The sequence below is a fragment of the Dermacentor albipictus genome, chromosome 1 (genome assembly GCF_038994185.2).
Source record: "Dermacentor albipictus isolate Rhodes 1998 colony chromosome 1, USDA_Dalb.pri_finalv2, whole genome shotgun sequence".
NCBI classification, from domain to species: Eukaryota; Metazoa; Arthropoda; class Arachnida; order Ixodida; family Ixodidae; genus Dermacentor; species Dermacentor albipictus.
Genome location: NC_091821.1, coordinates 440853516 through 440873205, shown reverse-complemented (window position 1 = coordinate 440873205; position 19690 = coordinate 440853516). Strand labels below are relative to the sequence as shown.

The 19690-nt window shown below is 43.8% G+C and overlaps 1 protein-coding gene and 1 long non-coding RNA gene across 8 annotated transcripts in view; one reads left to right on the top strand and one right to left on the bottom strand.

The window, feature by feature from the left end:
• Window positions 1-19690, bottom strand: part of LOC135903072 (collagen alpha-1(III) chain-like) — a 442036-nt gene that overhangs the window by 332545 nt on the left and 89801 nt on the right. For 3 of the 7 annotated variants that reach the window (XM_065453972.2, XM_065453975.2, XM_065453973.2), the window contains exons 15-16: window positions 9072-9233; window positions 3734-3963 (exon numbers count right to left, since the gene is read on the bottom strand). The exons of 1 other annotated variant lie outside the window; for it this stretch is intronic. In XM_065453972.2, coding sequence (XP_065310044.1) covers window positions 3781-3963; window positions 9072-9233 — 345 coding nt within the window. In that variant the 3' untranslated portion in view covers window positions 3734-3780. Of the gene's footprint in view, window positions 1-2527; window positions 3964-9071; window positions 9234-19690 lie in introns of those variants that run through there. 3 more of the 7 variants (XM_065453971.2, XM_065453977.1, XM_065453976.2) reach the window with 2 other exon arrangements.
• Window positions 13152-18713, top strand: LOC135919955 (uncharacterized). Its single transcript, XR_010570113.2, has 5 exons — window positions 13152-13943; window positions 15031-15149; window positions 16277-16360; window positions 16430-16522; window positions 18672-18713. It is a non-coding gene; the product is annotated as an uncharacterized lncRNA (long non-coding RNA).

The window sequence follows — 19690 nt, the reverse complement described above, 5'->3', positions numbered from 1 at the left end:
TTCTTCGCTAATGTTCATTCTGCCTTTTGCGAGTTTGCGAGTGGAAGCAACCGTAACATAACCTCATATTGCTCAATCAATTGTAGATCTCACGCCTTCACTCGGTTCATCCAACCTTGACGGAAATTTTTTTTAGGCTAATCCTTGTGTTGCTACCTGAACTCTAAAAAACATTTCTAGAGACTGCTGCTTCCAACAAAGCTGGTTTCCGTTGCTTCGAAGATAACATTTGGTGTGCAATGAAGAGTTGCTACGTTTTTAACGAGTCATCACACAGCACGCTATTGCATTCTTAATATAGAGACACTGCAGGCACATTTCCGCCATCGGCGTCAGCGTGATATCCCATTATCATCATCATCATTATGCTGTTTTATGTCCACTGCAGGACGAAGGCCTCTCCCCATCATCTCCAATTACTCCTGTCCTGCGCCAACCGATTCGAACTAGCTCCCACAAATATTATAATTTCGTCGCTCCACCTAGTCTTCTGTCGTCCTCGATAGCGTTTTCCTTCTCTTGGTACCCATTCTGTAACCCTAATGGTCCAACGGTTATTTGCACTCCAATCCACACCGTTCTCGTTCTGTCTAATAACGTTATGCCTAGTACTCCTCGTTCCATCGCTCTTTGCACGGTCCTTAACTTGTTCTCAAGCTTCTTTGTCAGTCTCCAAGTCTCTGCCCATTATGTCAGCACTGGTAAAATGCACAGATTGTACACCTTCTTTTTCAATGATAATGGTATGCTTACAGTCAGGAGCTGACAATGTCTGGGGTATGCGATCCAACCCATTTTTATTATTCTGTGAATTTCCTTCTCATGATTAGGGTTCCCTGCGAATAATTGACCTATAGGTAAGCTTACTCCTTCACAGACTCTAGAGACCGACTGACGATGCTGAACTCTTGTTCCTTTGCCCGGCTATTTATCATTATCTTTGTCTTCTGCATATTAATCTTCAACCCCACACTTACACTCTCTCTGTTAAGCTCCTCAATCAGTTGTGGTAACTCGTCTGCATTGTTGCTGAATAGAACAATGTCATCGGCAAACCGAAGGTTGCTGAGATATTCGCCGTCGATCTTTACTCCTATGCCTTCCCAGTTTAATAGCTTGAATACATCTAAACACGCAGTGAATAGCATAGAGAGATTGTGTCTATTTGTCTTATCCCTTTCTTTAAAGATTTTCTTCTGGAGAATTAAGGTAGGTGTGGAAGCTCTGCCGATACTTTTTAAGATATTTACGTAAGCTTCATGTACTTCTTGCTTACGTATTGCCTCTATGACTGCTGGTATCTCGACCCTAACCAAATGCCTTTTGGTAATCTATGAAAGCCATATAGAGAGGCTAATTATACTTTGCCTATTCGTCGATAACCTGATTAATGACATGGATGTGATCCATTGTACAGTATCCCTTCCTGAAACCCGCCGGTTCCCTTGCTTGGCTAAAATCCAGTGTTGCTTTTGTTCTATCGGAGATTATTTTGGTAAATATTTTGTATATTCATATGAAGTTCAAATTAGATAACATCGTGGTCGCGCAGCGTATGCTGTGTGTGCGATGAAAGCACGTAATGTGGGCCGAGGATGGGGCTCAGTCTCGCGCACGCAAGGGACGAAGGCGGAGAGGACGCACACAGTCGCGCGCAGGGCACTGAAATTTAAGGGGGAGGGGGGGGGGGAGGGAAGGGCGTTCTACTCCGGCCGTGGCTGAGTATGCCGCGCCTGAGTGTGGTCATGCGGGCCCTACCTTAAAGCGATCTGTGATCTGCGATCTGCGCACCGAGGGCCTTTGTTGCTTCGTTCGCGCTGTGTTCTCGGCGCTTAGTTCGCGCTAAAATGAAAGACGGGACGAAGGACTATTCGCTCGCTCCAGCTGCCGCGCTTCCTTACTCCAGCGTTGTGATCGCGAATGTCTGTGGTCGTCGAGCGAAACGTGTTCACGTTTGCCATTGCGCGCGTGTTAACATTCTTGTTAATATTGTTAGTAAGTGAAGGTTTAGAAGTTTATACAACCGATAAAGCTACTATCCTTACTTTGCATAGCCGTCCAATAATTTTTTTTATATCGCAATCGATGCGTCGCTTTTCAGGTGAGACTGCAACATTCGAAAGCATTGCCACAGTGCGCCGAGCTAATCGAAAATATCATTAACACAGTTAAAAAGGAACATACTTTAGTGCCATCAGGTAATGTATGCCGTATAAATTGAAATTCACTTCTGTGATACGTTTTGGTCACCCGTGATGAAATTAGTTGCACTTGACAACAAAATGTCACGTGCCCTAAGCTCTCAGTATTTCACTCGAAATGTGTTTTCGACTAACGAAATGGTTTAGCCGAATAAGAGTATTTGTGAAAAGCAATACTGAATCGACTAGACAAAATGTTCTAATTCTCAATAAAGTGCTATTTAAAACTGGCGAGGAGTTCGTTTGGGAAAAAAGGATTGTTTACAAAAAACAGCACAAATCTCTTCTACCATGTGCTACTGGGTGCCAATTCAACCGATAACAGCTTCACATGAGAACATATTCCCTTATAATTACAAGAAAGAAAAGGCAAGGTGGTAATTTTCATCAAAAAATGGCAATAATGAAAGTTTAGAAGAGCGCACGCAGACGTTGCAAAACTGGCAGTATCAATAATGACAAACTAAATCCATCCTGAAAAAAAAATTTTGGGCTAGCAGAAAGAGAATTATTATTATTCAAATATTATAAATAAGTCAGCCAAGGTGATCTGCTCCGCACATTTGATCAGAAAGTGTCTGCGTGCAACCACGGCAGCTCTCCTGCACGGCACTTCAAACCATCACCACTTCAGTGATCCTTTCTCAAACAAGGTTTAAAGTTATATACGTGTGCAAAATTTTGCATGTCGTCACACCGACGCTAAGCGCGTTCTCATCAGCAGTACCAAAAGACAATTATGGTGGCTCGTGCGAAGACAGGACGAGTCCTGTGTCGAATCGATACTTGAATTAATAAAATTATCCTTCTATACCCATGTTTTCCGACAACATAAATGCGCATAATTGAAGGTATTGAGAAAGAAAGAGAGCGAAAAATTTAAATACTAGAAAAAAAATAAATTGCTCCTTATGGCGCAGCTACAGGTTGCCACTTGCGAGATGAAGTGAATCTGTCCAGCTCGTCAACAGTAAAGCGATGGCGTCAAGGGTGATTATGTTCGTAAACTGCTAACAACACAAGTGTCACTATTCACGTAATGTGACCGTATGGCGCGTAGTTGTGTGGATCACTGTTCACACACCCATGGAGCATGCTCAGCCATACTTTGGCGTTGGTTCCAATCGTTGACACTTCGCGATGAGTCGCCAATGTATCGCGTTTCACAGAAGTCGAATGTTTCATAGCGTCAAGAGAAAAAGCAAGAAACTATGCACACTGTCAAAGCAGCATAATGTGGGCGACCGTGAAGAGCAATGTACACACCATAGCCAAAGTAATCACATCACAACGTTAAAAATCAGTGCGTTCATAGGGGAAGAAAGAACTAAGTAAACAGGAACATTCACGTTGACTGGGTGACTGCAATTGGGAGAAATAATTCCAAGCAAAGCAGCAACGACGTGGTCAACCGCAGTTGCCCACCACATCGATAAACAGAGGGCATTTTGTACCATTGTAAAACTGTCACTGCTCGTGAAGACTGCGTGTAAATAGTCATCTCTTGTTGACCCAGACGTCACTTTCCTTACCGCGTGCTGAGTGACGTACAGGCTCAACTTAGTTCATGTCATCTTCTCTATCCGGGAGATGGCGCTCCGTATTTCTTCTGCATTGCATCCTGCACGGCCGAAATCAACTCGAACTTCCCGAAGTGAACACTCTTGCCACCGACGGTGAAGCTCCTCGCCACGGCGTCTTCTCCCAAATCGTCAAAGACAACGCATTTGTCATCTCCGTAAGCCTTGAGCATCTCCGTCATCTGTAATTAAGTATGCATCGTTATGCCAATTCAGAAATCTGGTCCACCAGTTTCACTACAGGACGGCTCGTACGAATACCGGCAGTTGTTTAGCAGGGCAGACATGGCAAGAACTGAATGTGGCTATTACTTATTTTGTTTACGATAACACATGGTGAAGCCATTGACGTGAGCCGAAAGATATGCTAATGGACAGCAGCTTGTACAATGGGAACGGGGCTGACAAGCCTTGCAGAACAATTTCTCAGCTGATTACAATTGATCGTCAACGTACCCTCAAACTCAGTGAGGTTGGACTCATTCGCAAAGTTTACGTTTAGCGAAAATGCTCAGTCAGGCTCACATTCAACAGAATCATGGACAGTATGACTCAGTAGGACTCAAAATTCTGCAGCGTTAGACCTGGCCTGGCACCACACGAAATTAAAAGCACCAGAATGAAGAGCTCAATGACCGCGGATACTAAGCCAGATAACAGCAGGCCCCTTAGTCGGCAGACCTAGCAAGCTCTTAAATTAGGGGTTGGCAAGCTTCTTCAAATTCACGGGATTACGTATTCATGCTCGTTCAAATTCAGTCTCGCACCTGCGCCGGTAAATGTAATCCATAGTGAACAAATCTCGATCAAGCGAAAATTGACTCTCACTTATTCACAAAGCACATCATATGGTAATGGATCAAACAGGCTCACACTAACCAGAGTCATACACAGTTGGCTCACTCTCAAACTCACCAAAATCAGTATCGACCTGGTTTCCCTATGATCTCAATCCCCTAATGTCCGACTTCGCCAAACGCATTCACACTCGCTTAGATCACTCAGGCAAGTTCACGCGGCCTAACTGAATACCATGCTCACGCTGACCTTCATTCCAGCGCAATCACACATCGTAAACTCAGACTCCGATACTCGGACTCCCGGAATATTGGACTCTACCCTGCTCGTTCATGGGAACGATCATACTGATTCGATTTCGCGTGCACGCAGGCTCGCCCTTATTCTCCTCGATTCAAAAACCGTATGAATCGCAAACAATTCCTACTTATGGACTTCTACTCAATCGTAAAACTGTTTCAACTCTACTCAATTCACTCCGACTGACTCCCACACCTAGGTGGACATACTTTAACTGAGATTCATACTCGCACATACTCGGACTCATTGGACCCAGACTCATACTTAATTCGTCTCCGTGTGTCTTTCTGCGACTTGGAGTGACTCAAATTTTGACGTATACTTCGGTCGGCTCTAAATCAGGCTCGCACGTTTGCGAACTAAGCTGAAACCAATCCTATCAGGTATACTTAATCGAACTCACTGAGCACGAGGTCGCGGGATCGAATTCCGGCCACGGCGGCCGCATTTCGATGGGGGCGAAATGCGAAAACACCCGTGTACTTAGATTTAGGTGCACGTTAAAGAACCCCAGGTGGTCGAAATTTCCGGAGTCCTCCACTACGGCGTGCCTCATAATCAGAAAGTAGTTTTGGCACGTAAAACCCCATAATTTAATTTTTTTTAAATTAATCGAACTCAGATTCACTCAGATTAATGGGTAGCTACGGGACATCCGCACGCGCATTGCTGCTTCCGCTAACAACATACATCCTCAATTATGACACCATGCTTAGCAGTACAATTAGAAGAGGGAGGTACTCATTCATGGGCCGCGATTGAGACTATGGTTGATTAATCAGCAGTTTAGTCGATGAAGCTGTCATTCTTGAACTCGAGACACCATCACCATCTACCGGCTTCTGGCCGCCCGTTCGCAATTGTTGACGACGTTCTGCTGAATGCAGAAAAGCGGTTTTCCGCATTCTGGTTGAATTATCTTATTCTTCAGTCACACAATAGCATTGTCCAAAAAGTACAAACGGCGCGTTACTACTGGCTTATTTAAAATGTTGGTATTGTAACCTAATGGCTGAAGGGCAGTGCCTAAAGTGAACGTGTGCGCGTTGCGATGAAGTGATACCCACTTTCACGGAATTTTCGCACCAAGTGATAGCTCTTAAAGCTCGAATACTGTGCCTTGTCCCGTGATAGTGGTTTTTCGGGCGCAATCTGTGCACAATATTGTTTTCAGTGCAACTAAAGCATTTCTGATCCTTCCACTGCATTTGAAACACTCGACTCGTCAGAACATGCAGGAAAGGGGTAATCCACGGACATGTATAAGGAGCAAGAATACTCTAATATAGCACGACGGTCTGCCCACATGTAGTGCTAAAGTTATAGTAACTTGGGAGGGCGGCGCAGTAGAGATGAAACATTTTTGTAACACTTGAAGGCGTAAGAAAAAAACTGAAATCAGTTTCTCAAGAACTTTTGTAAACACTAGCTGGAAAAGTTTCTAGCATTTCCTAGCGCACAGAATTAAAAAAGAAACGGGAAATGTGGGTGCAAGCAAAGGCACGCTCCCAAAACGTATAAAAATATGTTGACATTCCGTAATCTAATGGCATCGATGTCATTAGGTAGCATGCGAGGGTTTATTCGGCTTGTGCCATGTGCCATGTGCCGGCTCTCCTAAGATAACGTGCTAGGTGACGATATTGGGCATTAAAAGGATGTTCCACATCAGCCTACCTTTGCTCTGAGTGGCAGTGGCTAGCACTCCTGTGGCTATATCTAGAAAACGTAAACACCCAATTTAGCGGACGAGTTCATAGCCGTAGGCGTAGCACAACTGGTAGTGCAACAGACGCTCAATACGGTGGTTGTGGGTTTGCCTCCCAGCGGCGACAAGTTACCGTTTCTTCCACTTTTTCCATTTTCTTCGCTATTCGCTACATTGGAATTTAAACCATAGTTAGTTTCCTCGATTCTTTCCTTGGCTTCATTGTCCTTTGGCTTTATATATTATATGATTAATAAAATCAAGCCCCTCGTTTCCCTTTATTCTCTATTTTAGCATGAACTTCCCCCACAACATAGCCACAAAATTGTTACAGGGGAAACGAGGTGTTCCCAGTTTTTCCTCACGAACGCATGCACAGCCCACTAACAATTTGCGTCCGTATCAGCCCTGACTAGCTTTCTCATAAAAAAATAACATTCGCTTCAGCAGGCGCGATATGTTCATTAGTAATCACAGGAGTGCAGCGACACGCATGAAAAAAGAAAAAAATGACGGTCACTTTAGTATCCTTAGGTGATTTGAATGCTATCGCATTCAAATGCGAAAGAAAGGTAGATTTGAATGCTTTCGCATTAAAATCTGCCCTAATGCACTTTAATCCCTCTTTATCCACTTTATTCACCTTCTTTCACTTTACCATAGATCACCTGAATCTAGCTTGTTCTAACCTTAATTCACTGTAAATCACTTTAATTCGCACGAAGTCGCCTTACTTCTCTTTAATTGGCATTAGTCACCCATAATTACTACTAATTACCTTGATATACCATTTACCATCTTCTCTATTAGTACTGAGGTCATGCACGATGCTGGTGACGTCACCTCATCGCGGCTGGATTTTCTGTCATGTGCACAACGACGCACGCACTAGGCCAAACGTTTAGTTAGCGAGATGGATGTGAGGTAACGTGTGCAATGATGCGCGCACTTAAAACATCGTTAGTCAACCGGACTCGTGGAGCCGCCTTGGCGTCGGGTAAGCGTGCACGTCTCGTAACTTGGAGGCCCGGGTTCGATTTCCACCCCAGTTTAAAATTTACCAAACTTTCTTTCCAAAACCATTAACTTCATTTGTATGCAGGAACTACCCGGATAAATGTTACCTCGATTCTAGCATTTTTGACGAGTTTTTAGTTTTTGCGCCGTCGGCCAATTTTGGGAACATCGCTTCATACTACCGGATTTTCAGCCTCATGTGACACAAAACGCTTTCGCAAATATAAATGGAAGTGCAGTCTATAGTTCATAACTTATGCTATTTAGTGCTGATCACGCATGCATGCAGGTTTAGTAGCTAAAACTTGAAAAATACCTCTGAATCTGTGAGAGACCTCTTTATTCGTATTGTACATGGACAATAATCAAGAATTGCGCTACCTAAAGGCACTGCCCATGCCATACGAGAACTTGTGTTTCCGCTTCTACGCGAATATTACACAATGTCTACACGCCAGAATATACAGGTGACGGCTGGCGGTGATAATCCAAAAAATCAACTTAAATCAATCCACCCAGTCATCCATCCGTGAGCTAACCAGACAGTGAGTTAACCATGCATGCAAGAGAGCGCCTCCTCGACCGCGCGTACATACATACATATATGCATCCATAAGTACATGTGGTGTATATAGTGTATACATGGTGTATGTATGTATGTATGTATGTATGTATGTATGTATGTATGTATGTATGTATGTATGTATGTATGTATGTATGTATGTATGTATGTATGTATGTATGTATGTATGTATGTATGTATGTATGTATGTATGTATGTATGTATGTATGTATGTATGTATGTATGTATGTATGTATGTATGTATGTATGTATGTATGTATATATGTATGTATGTATGTACAGAACAGCTCTGTATGGGGGGGAAACTGCTCTCAAGAAAAGCGATACTGAGCACTGGTACACACTAGGCAGAACAGCGAGACAGTGCCACCGCGGACCACGGCATCTAAAAACGCGGCAAACCCCTCACCTGGCTTCACACAGTGGTCGGCTGCTTGACAGAACCAACACTGAGCAGATGAAATCCTGCCTCTGACAACCACGTAAATAAGGGAAAGGACCAAAGAAGCCTGTACGCTTTAAATGAACTGACGCGTAATCGGTCATCGCTTTGTTGGTAAACAAACACGCACCGACTTGTCGGTCATCAGGCCAAAATGTAAATTTCAGGTCTTTGCAAATTATCAACAGGCGAGCTTTACGCCGAAAGTGTTGAGCCCATAGCGAATAACCATGATATATACAGAAAGCGAAATTGGCGCTTTTCTGTGCTTGTTGCGCAAGTCCCCTGCATTCGGAATGGGGAGGCCCAAAGGCGCACAACTACCGCGCGGCCACGCCCGTTGAGGTGGCCGAGCCGATGTTGGGCTACTGTAAGGCGTCTATAATGGCAACATTTTTTGACACTCTGCACCATGTGGCCTCTTATTTCAAAGCTGAAGTACCTTGTATGACAGCGTCGATCCCGTGTCGTACGCAAAGAAGGTCAACAATTTGCCATTGCGAACGAAACGCCAAAAGTGCGTGTACGTTGTGTTGTCGAAGTAATAGGAGGTCCCTCCTTTTTCCTCTACCGGGTACTTGCCCCTGCTGGTGGTGTTCGTGAACTGCAAATGAGGTTGCCAAGCAGACAAGAAAAAAGGAGCATTCAGTTAGTCTGCAGACATAGCACAGACAATTGTGTGGATTTTGGGAGCTAAGCTGATAGGCAGCCCATTGGTTACGTAGGTCAATGCAAATTCTTTCGAATGTTTGCATAATAATCTGGAATATACTTTTCGCACAATAACAAACCGGTCGAGCTATGTCATTGACCGACTAGCCGAATGAAGTACTAATAGACTAATCGGAGCGACCAACTGACCGACGGACGCAGAGGCTAGCGTATACGGAGTGATGCAGTGTTGCCATTTATATTGTCCTCGCTCAGCAGCGAAACGCCGGTGCAAGGATACTACCACGGCTGTTTCAGATATCAAACATAACGGCGAGATAAACATGATCATGTTCTACTATACTGAGCCGTTCTGACAAAATCATATGGTTTCTTACCTAAAAGAAACATAAAACAGTGCCCTTTTATCTATCTGGGTATCATGATTATCTGATTCCTTCGGTAACCACAAACAATTTATTTAGGTAAAAGCGAAACAATTGCGTCGCCTACCAGTGACATCAGGGGGATACCAAGAAAATTTAGTTGAACCGTTATGTTTGTTCTGCGTTAATAATTTAAATTAAGTTGATCCTAACATTTACAACTTCGCGTGAGACTACAGTAACTGTGCTAAGTTTGGCACTACTTTCTATCACAGCGACTATATTGATTTAAACAAAGTAAATTCGATTCTAAATAGTTTATTAAGGGGTGTTCTACGAAATACCAAAAGAAACTGTTCTGCAGGAAAGAACCGCTTACTTAAATCAATAGGGCCATAGCTTGTACAGGGAGTTATAAGTTACACATGAGACGGAGTATTATGACTAACGTTTTTGAAACATCCACATTGATAATATTTGCGCTTAAGACTTCAGTAAACGTTATCTTCTTCGTCGAAAGACAGTTTTAGCTTAGCGTTACCGCAAATGCGGGGTTAGGGCAAATAGCGTTACATTCCGCAAACGACATTTGCCGACAGCGAGTTTTAGTATAGCGTGATAGCGCAGTTTACGCTTATGACTCTGTTCTATTGCACTTTGGATTTACCATACAAAGTGTACTAAGCGCTTATATCTTATCGGTAAGCTTTGCGTGTGCGTCCGAAAAGAGGGAGAACCAGCGCAATGAAAGCCGGGAGCCCGTTGTACAGTGTACTCTCCACGTCTGCTGATCCGCAGCGAAATCATCACAAGTAGCACAAGCTGTCGGCAATGGCCCCCGAGGTTTGACAAGCTCAGAGGCAATATGTCAACGCGCCTACCTCCGAACTTCATCGATAAATGGCGCTATCACCCCGGATGTTTCCCCCTAGTAAGGCCCCGACACGCACGAAAGGAGAAACGATCTCGAAAACTCCGCATGGTTATCCACAGTAGTCTGTCGTTGAAGAGGTCTGATACTAACCGAAAACTGTTTACACAGTTTTGGCATCGAGCGAAGGGAATTCTACAAAATCATTGCCAAATTGAGTTCGAATGGGGCGGTCGGGATACCTAAACTACGTTAAACCACGCAGAGACTGTAACGTTCAATGTGTGTCCTTTAGCGTTATGCACATGCTCATTTCGATCCTGCTATTCCGCTAAGCCCACTATCAAGCTAAACGCGCTCAGCTAAAGCTGTCTAATAACTGCTGCAATGAGCCGGTGCGCTTTTGTTTTGCTCTTTGTTTTTTTGCTGAACAACTTCCCACCCCAGCTTGGGATAAATAGCGTTCCAGAAGTGCTTCCAAAACGCATAAGTCCATGCTGGTTAGAGTTTTTCGGGGCGTTCATAAACAGCAACCTAACTAGATATTCTCATTTCTAATTGTCAACTTCTGGACACCCTCAATATTAGCCTGCCCATGCTACGACTCCAAACTTCATGCGTAGAAAACATTAAATGCATTCATTTTTTTTTCTAGAACTGCTAGTGATTTAACTTTATTTCCGCTTGGACCAAAGGTTATTAGAGTGGCATTTCTTTATATACATGTTTTGGTTTCATTGTTTGTACCATGCTCCGACCTAGAGAATATTCGTATGTTTTTCTATAATGGAAAATACATGTATACGTAGGCATCAAGACTGGGCTCGTTTATTCTCATGATTATGGTGTATTTGGTTGGCCGCTCTGGTCCTCTGGCTCTGGTCCACTGGTCCTCTGGCAATCTGAGCGGGAGACGCAGTGTACACCAACCGAATGCATAAGCGATCTCGGAGCAGCGCGACGGTGGCGCCATTGCTCAGGAAACGCGGGAAGTCGCCGTGTAAAATTCGTGCGCGTCGTTGACAAATGGCGTCGAAGGATGTGCTAGCTTCAAGCACGTCGGTTGCGAGCTGCTGTTAAAGTATCACTGATGATTCCTCCGCCCTAAGTAGCCACCTTCGTTTGGACATGGTGCAATTATGCCTTGGTGGGTGTAAATTGACCGCGCTGAAACACGAAAACGTCACGAACACAGTCCAACAAACCCCCACGACACTCCAAAACTCCCGTCGTCGAAAATGTGCGCTGGCGCTGTCAGCTGTCGGGAACCGAGGCAAATGGTGGTTAGTGTCACGTGACACTCCTCTCAGCCAGATCGCGCTAACGCTCTCACTACGAAGTCAGAGCGGTTGGAGCGGGAGGCTGACGCTCCGAAAGAACAATCCGAACGTACACTCTTAGCACGGTACCTTTTATGGTAACCTGTAATCACGAGTAACTTATAAAATAAAGGTTACATGCGAAATATGTTGATGTTTTAATTAAATGTTGTTACGTATATATATATCTATAGGTTACAAGAGTCAAAATTGACGGATTTAAAGGTTAATTCAGCGCAAAGCGCCTAGTAACCTTTAGATTTTAACCTCTAAAGAACACTGCAGCGCATCAGTGAGGAGACCTACATCATGGATTGGACGTTTGCTGATAAATGTATCCTAATATGTTCGTGCTCTGCATTTATGATCTGGTTATTACAAACGTAGGACTTCGGCAGTTCGGGCTGTATTCGGTCTTAATTTCTGTCAGCCAAGCAGTTACATTTTTCACGATTTAAAACAAAAAATAAATCAAGCATGATCGCACTTGCAAGTTCATCTGCGCGCTGTTCTTTGACGACCCTCCATACTTGGCACACAGCCTTATTTGAAATATCAGCAACGAAGACTGTGTCATCGAATGATGTGGCGTGCACTGCCTGCCGAAACCCAGTGGTCGAACGTGACGGAAGCCCCCTGCTCTCGCACGCATTCTAGCCACCATGAGACAGGCATGGAACATCGGTATTTCAACACGAGAAACTATAGCGGGCGAGTTTCTTTAGAAAAAAATGAATATGTTTTAACAAAATTCATGTACGAGGCGAGGAAGAACAGCAGAAGAAAAGCACACAAACGCGTTGGGTCTTTCAGTAAAAGGTTGTTGAAAACATTGGATGGTTCTATCACATATCAATATAATTCAACTTGTCTACTAAAATGTCCCTGCTCAGAACCTTTCAGTTGTCTGCATACATTTTCTGCCTTTCACCGGGTTCGTTTCATTCCCTGCACTGCCTTGATGCTGTCAACCAAAAATTTCCCATGCTTAATTCAACCATAAGCGCTCAAGATGAGGTTAATAGTTAGTGTGCAAGAAGCGCGTGCCTAAGAAAACCATGCCGACACGCGGTACCAGCTAGGCAGCGTGCGTACTGAAGTATAAACGCGCGGCGAGGGAGCTGGGGATGCGGTACGCGCTACGCGACCGGCGTAACTGCTTTGAAATAAACAACCTACATGTCGGCGAAGCATTCTGCATTGCACTTAGGATGTTTTAAAAACTTGTAGCAACTGATTCCACTGCCAACTTTCTTTGGGAATTATAAGCTGTGCCGAAGATTGGCATTACAACGACCGCAAATTTAAGTTACAGCAGACACGAAACGCGCCAAACGTTCAGTGAAATGAACAGGATGCCGCTACACTCACATACAAGCGAGCGCCGTCCGCTCCGTTGTCTTTTTTAGGAGACATAGACAGATGAAAAGAGCGTTAAATGTGTGAAGCCGCCAACTGAGAAATGAAATCTTTACCACTGTCCAAACACGAAATGCTTCCACCATCACACCAATAACATCACTGGCACCTCTGACATTTATTTCTGTAATTCATTGCTTGTTTTCATTTTTTTTTCATTTTTGCTTGTGCCTCTAAGTGCCTTTTTCTAACATGGCGGCAGCGAGCAGGCATCAGCCACACCGGAGCGCGGCCATCCACGGTGCTATCATCTCTCCTCCTCGGCCCAATCGAGATAGCTCGAGTTGCACGCTGGGAAGATTTTAAGCGGGAGCGGGAGGCTCGGAGCCGGCGGGAGTGGTTAGCGCGCTGTCGTCCTGTCGTTGTTGTCGTTCTGAGACGGCCATTATATTTGACTTGTTTGGATACCATCCGATCACCATTGTGTGCTGCCACCACTTGTAGCCTGCAGTAGTTATTACCGCTTCTACTGGGAACTTGCGCCATCCGCTGCACCCTCATGCCTTTGTGCAGCAGAGACCTTTTCGGTGTGTTGCGCGGTCGCTGCAACGAGCCGGGTTGTGAGTGCAAGCGATACACCATTCTGCGCCTGTCGGAAAGTGACAACCTGGTGAGGTGTGACTATTGTGACCACGTCCCAAATGCACACGGAAAAATATGTGATCTCGGTAAGCAGAACTTTTGCTTTAAATTATTTTTGGGTGGATAGTACGTGAATTCTTTATAGTTCGCAATTCAACATTTGACATGATGCATGCTCTCGCTTCGCGTAAGTGTTTCTGAAAAAGGTTATTGTTGATATGTTTGCTTCTTTATGCTCTTCGATTTACATTGAGCTAAATTCGATGTTGTCATGTTGTCATTTTGTGCAAATATTGGATTAGACCTTTCTAAAATATTGAGCTTGTCGGCGTGATGAGTTGTGTCAGGGCAACTAAATGACCTCAACAATACGTTTCTTGTACTGACGCCGTGCTTTGGGCTGATGTACTTGACAGAAATCGTGCAGTATTGCACAACTCGCCTCGTGCACCCTCCGTTAGCCATGCTGTGGTGGTGCGTGACTGCCCGCGCCCTGGCCTGGAGGTAATCTGCGGTGTGTGCAGAGGTCGGGCAAGCCGAGGCGGTTCGTGGTTGCATTTCTGCTTTCTTTCGGTGCGAGTAGTGCTGGAGGTCGCGTAATCTCAAAAGTTCGGAGACGCGTTTAAGGGAGCAACAAAACAAACGTTCGCTCCCCTCTGCGTTCTTCAAGTCAACTTGATAGCGATTGTTCGCGTCGTCAAATGAGATATGTTCATTAATGCCTGTGCTCGCGTGACACCATGGTTATTAGTAAGCTAATGATTACTGTTACGGCAGGTAAAACTACGTACCTTAGTTTGAGTAGTGGTCTAATGCTTTGCTCTCGCTATTAGTGCTTCGCTTTTTGGGTAAAAATGCGTGTTTTTTTATTTTCTTTTAGTCAAACGGGCCAGTAATTTAACATAAGAATCGGTGGTTAGCATTGACTAACTGCGAAGAATACACAATTCTCTTTTTACCGCAACGTCACCCCTTCTCTTACAACTTGCATTCCAATTTCGCACAATGATGTATAATTATATACAGCGTTGTTTGAGAGAATACATGTTGTATAGCTTTCGCACGAATTTTGCTTATGTACGCGTCTTTTTTTTTTTGCCTACAGCTCTGCAATGCGCTCTGCATTACTTTGGGAACACTAATGATGTCGTTTCGTTGCGTCTATAATTTCAGAAACGAAAAATGCAGCCGAGGCAAAGGTGCAATGCAATGTGCCAGGCACCGCTGTTCGAGGCCTCAGTGTCACATGAAACTGTGGAAGCTTGCACATCTAGTCTCCTCAGTGCAATATGGTTAGTATAATGTGGAATGTTGGCCAAAGCTTTTTTGATTGCCCAGTGTATCAAATATTTTAAAGCGAAGCTTTTTTTGCCTCTTCCTTCGGCTTTTCCACTGCTGCTGCTGTCGCTGACCTGCACGCGGCGTCGGGGAGTGGTTGAGTACGTAATGTACATAATGTACGCAGTGTACGAGAAATTACATTGTACTTGTACATAGTAGGGACGCGGGAGTGACGTCTGTGAGCCCTTTCCAGCAAGAACTGCGCGGGCGTCGCCACAATGCCCTCTGGAGTTCTTTAGTCGTCACAATGTCCTCTGAAACTCCTCGGCCATCGACACAATTACCTCTGGAGCGCTATAATTACGCGTTAGCCTGCGGTATAAGCATTGTAGAAGCTGCAGCGCTTTTGTACTCACGTGCAAATTTCCAGAGGGGAGATAGTCAATGGAAAGATAATACAGAGAATTTGTAAAGCCAACGCCCTGACCAAACGGATGAATAATAGTTGATATTCGCTCGTGGCGCCTTGCATACATAGTATGATGTGGAAGAATGGAAAGACGCCACCAGAAAGCATGCTTCATTTGGGGTCGCCTAAATAAAAGAAGAGTCGCTACTAGACATGGCAACAGTTGCGGAGAAACTGTAAAAATGTTAGTTTAAGAATGAAACGGCACGTTTCTGCTATTTCTGAAAAATAAACACCCTGCAAGTTTGTACATGATGACAACTGATGCAGGCGTGCAGACGCAAAGCTGCACTCAGTACCGCAGCGTCAAGACGACAACACGCAGCGTCAAGACGACAACACGCAAGCGGCTGTCGAGCAAATAAACATTTCAGCCACGAAGCCATGCGCCCGTGTGAAGAATGGCAGTGCTAAATTGCTTGCAGCATATGAACAATGGCGCACAACAATGCCTCGAGCAAACACGCCTCGCTGTTTGGTGTACTACGTAGGCAAACACAAGTGGTGCACGTAAGGTAACATTTAACATCGCATCACGACTGTCGTAGGCCGTCAACAGCACCGCCAAATATTGCCACTGAACGCAAACAGCACAGAAAGCTTTGCTTGCATCGATTCCCACAGTGCGTGGGATCTATATATATTCTTTTTCTTTTTTTTTTGCTTTAGAGAGGACTGTCCCAGTTGGTGCCTCCACAGAAAATGAATCGGCCTGAATGCCTGTGCAAGAATCACAACCTGGCTGCTCTAAAGGTAAATGCATAGCGCATACAGGAAAGAATTGGTTTTATTGGGTGCTTTGTTTTCACTTGTTTGTTCCAGACTCCGCACCGTAGTCCCATGTGCAAGAGCCCCCACTTGACAGCCCAGTGGTTGCCATGGACAAAGAGATCCGCGATACTGAATGCGGCCAAGGTATGTGATGTGAAATATAATTTACTAGTTCATAAGGAAAACATCTCAAATGTAACGATACTAAATATTACACTCATTTGTAAACTTTTCACATATCGTCCAGAAAGCTCTCTGCATTCACCTTGTGATTACTTTTACTCACATCTGTGTTCCTGTTCAGTACTTATATTGTAGCATTATCATTTGTATTGGTCAGTGGTGCGAGTCGAGCGGAGCATCATTACACGATTTAATGTTGTCGCCTTAGATTTTCTTCCCCTGAAATAATACTAAGGATGGAGGCATTGCTCATACTTTATATGCGCTTAAATTGAGGTATGGTAGTATTTTGGTGCTATTTTTTATTCACTACTTCCGTTTAGCTAGACTGCACGATAATTAACACATGAAGGCACAGAATGTAGAGAAGGAGCAAATGAATGAAATTAGACGAAATTGTTAATTTATATTTAACAATTAAATTTAAATGTGATTTATTGCATTTCAAAGTTAATAAAGGTGAGGTAAGCAAAAACCGTAAGAGACATCCTGCCGGACGGAACGTGCACACAGCCAGCTCATGAAGTGTGCGATGCTGCACCAATTTACCTGGTGAAATCTCGTTAATGCGTATCTTGTGGGAACAGGGCATAATTACGCGCTAAACAGTAGTATCCTTTAGTGAGATTTCAGTTGTATATAGTTGAGCAAACAAACGAAAATTGGTATTATACTGATTACTTTCGGTAAAATAACATTTCATTGCTTTTTCCTGCATGCTTTAGTGAGAGCTTAAGGTGAGCCAGTTCTAATTTTCCTTGATGTAGAATGGTTGGGCTCTTTCGGGTTGAGTTGTGCTCTGCATCTGCAGTACTGCACGTTTTTGATAAATTTTACTTCGTCAGTTCACATTATGCTGTGCATATTTAATGTTTGATAGGCGAATGTTTATAGGCTCTAAGTGTCCTTGTAGGTTCCACTGCCCAGTGGTGATATCCAGATTGCAGCTCCCCACGTCTACACATGCAGCGAGCAAACGTGTGTTTATGCTGGCAGCAGGCAAGAAATAATTTGGGTCTCGAACGGCAGCCTGGAGCTAGCTGTAATTTATTGTATTTTAACCTACTACATCAAGAACCTTGATTATCCATATGCATTTGCACCATTCCTGGCGCTGATGCAGCAACTTGTGCTTCCCAGCAATGTTGTGCCTAGAGGGCTCATAAATAACAGATTGAAGTGTTTCTTTGCTCTTCTGAAGAAAAAAGAATGTGATTTGATTCAAAGTCTAGTTAACAATTTTCACCTTGCATTAATGTTCACTTGTTGCCAGGAGGTGGTGAACAGATGCATCATTTTGTGCATTACAGTTGCATGCCTTTCTATAACTGTTTTATTGAAAATTACTGAGGTAATACATCCATTCATGCAAGTGGCATTTAGTATTGTGCACAAGTATTTTATTTAGCTGCTCAAAATTCTTAAATTCGTGCAATGTGAATTATGGCGGCCTTTCTTTGTCACTGAGTTATTCTAAATGCTAGCCTCTAGATGATAGCGTAATTGTGCAGTACTCTGCATAACAGTGCCCAAATGACCTTTTTCAATATTTATTTTAAATAGGCAGTGCATTCAAGAAGTTTGAATCCCATCCTTGACATTGTTAGCTAGACAGTAAAATGTGTCATGTAGTAATTTTAATAAAAAATGTTCACGTTTGCATTTTCAAAAGGATCTAAACTGAGAGTTCACTATGCTGTAAGCATCACCACTTCCAGCCTTTTGTCATTTGGCCCACAAGCCAGCACTTCGCACATCTCCTGGTTAAGCCTTGTCTGATGTTTGTAAGAGCAACAAGTTGTCTTTTGATGCCAGTGGTGGTCAATGCTAACACTAAGGAAACGTTGCTCAGGTATAGATGGGCTGCATGCATACATGGCATTGTGGTCCAGTCTTCTTTTTTAGGTTCACCTATAGCCAATACTTTGTATATTCTTTGCATCGGCTACATTGCATTGGCAACGTCTTTATTGACCTGCTCTAATGCTGCACATTGATGTGTAAAGCTTTTTTTATGTAGTGTCCAATGTGGATCTGAACACAAGTGTCCAGTTTTTGTTCCTTCAATCTCATATACTAATATTTGCCTTGTTTTCTTGCTTCCTGACAGCAGTACAAGTTTTTACATGGACAGTTAACACGAAGTTATTGACTACATGCATGGCTGAAACACGGTGATATGATTTTAAAAATTCCTGTGTTATGATGCAAGTGCTAGTATTCTGTTGAATTTTCAGATCTAGTCATGTGCCAGCAAGGCCTGCTGTACTTCTGGTGTATTCTATGTTGTATTTTCAAATAAAGATGTTGCATTCTGAAGTTAACCTTATACTGCCTGTGGAACTGTCAATTTATACTCAGATTATTTATACAAGCTAACGGCGCCTCCTCCTCAGGCGTTCAAATTGTGTTTTGAACTGTATTTTTGAGAACATTACCGTTACATATTTGCTCAAAAGGTGCCGCACGGGGAGTTTCATTTCGTCAGAAATCCCAAGGGATACAGTATAGTAGTATCATGGTAGCCCTTCGTTGGCTGAAATACAACGATTTAAGTGATTTAAATGAAAGTAAACTTTTGAAACCACATTCAGTTGAGCGTTCCTTTTTTTTTTCAGAGAATTTCATGTGGGCCCCGCTCTTTACATGGTCCGACGAGCCCGGTGCGGCCTAGCAACGGGGAGGCGCCACCTTGGGTTTTGTTCCAGAAAGGCCAAATCTCCGCATGGTGCACCGAGTCGGCTGCCGCCAAACAACAGAGGTGCGTCATTTCCTTCTTTTGCGGTTCTCTCTGCTTGCGCCTCTTCTTTCTTGCGCGCTTCTTTTCGCGGTCGGATTAAGCAGCCGACAACCATGCCCGGAGAAACGTGAGCCCTCGCGGAGGACGCCACTCGGCCAGTCCTTTTTGGACATTGTCTTTACACGTGGTTGCGCTTCGAAATAGTTCACCTATCCACCTCGTGTAGTTTCCACAGGAAAGGGTGTCCCTGTGTCTCTCTCAGCCTAAGCAAAAAAAAAAGAAAAGAAAAAAACTGCGTTTTGCTGGCAACTTACGCAAGCCGTAACATCTCTTCGACTGCAATGATATCTAGTCAAAAAATTATCTAGCTATCACAAAGCACAACAAGG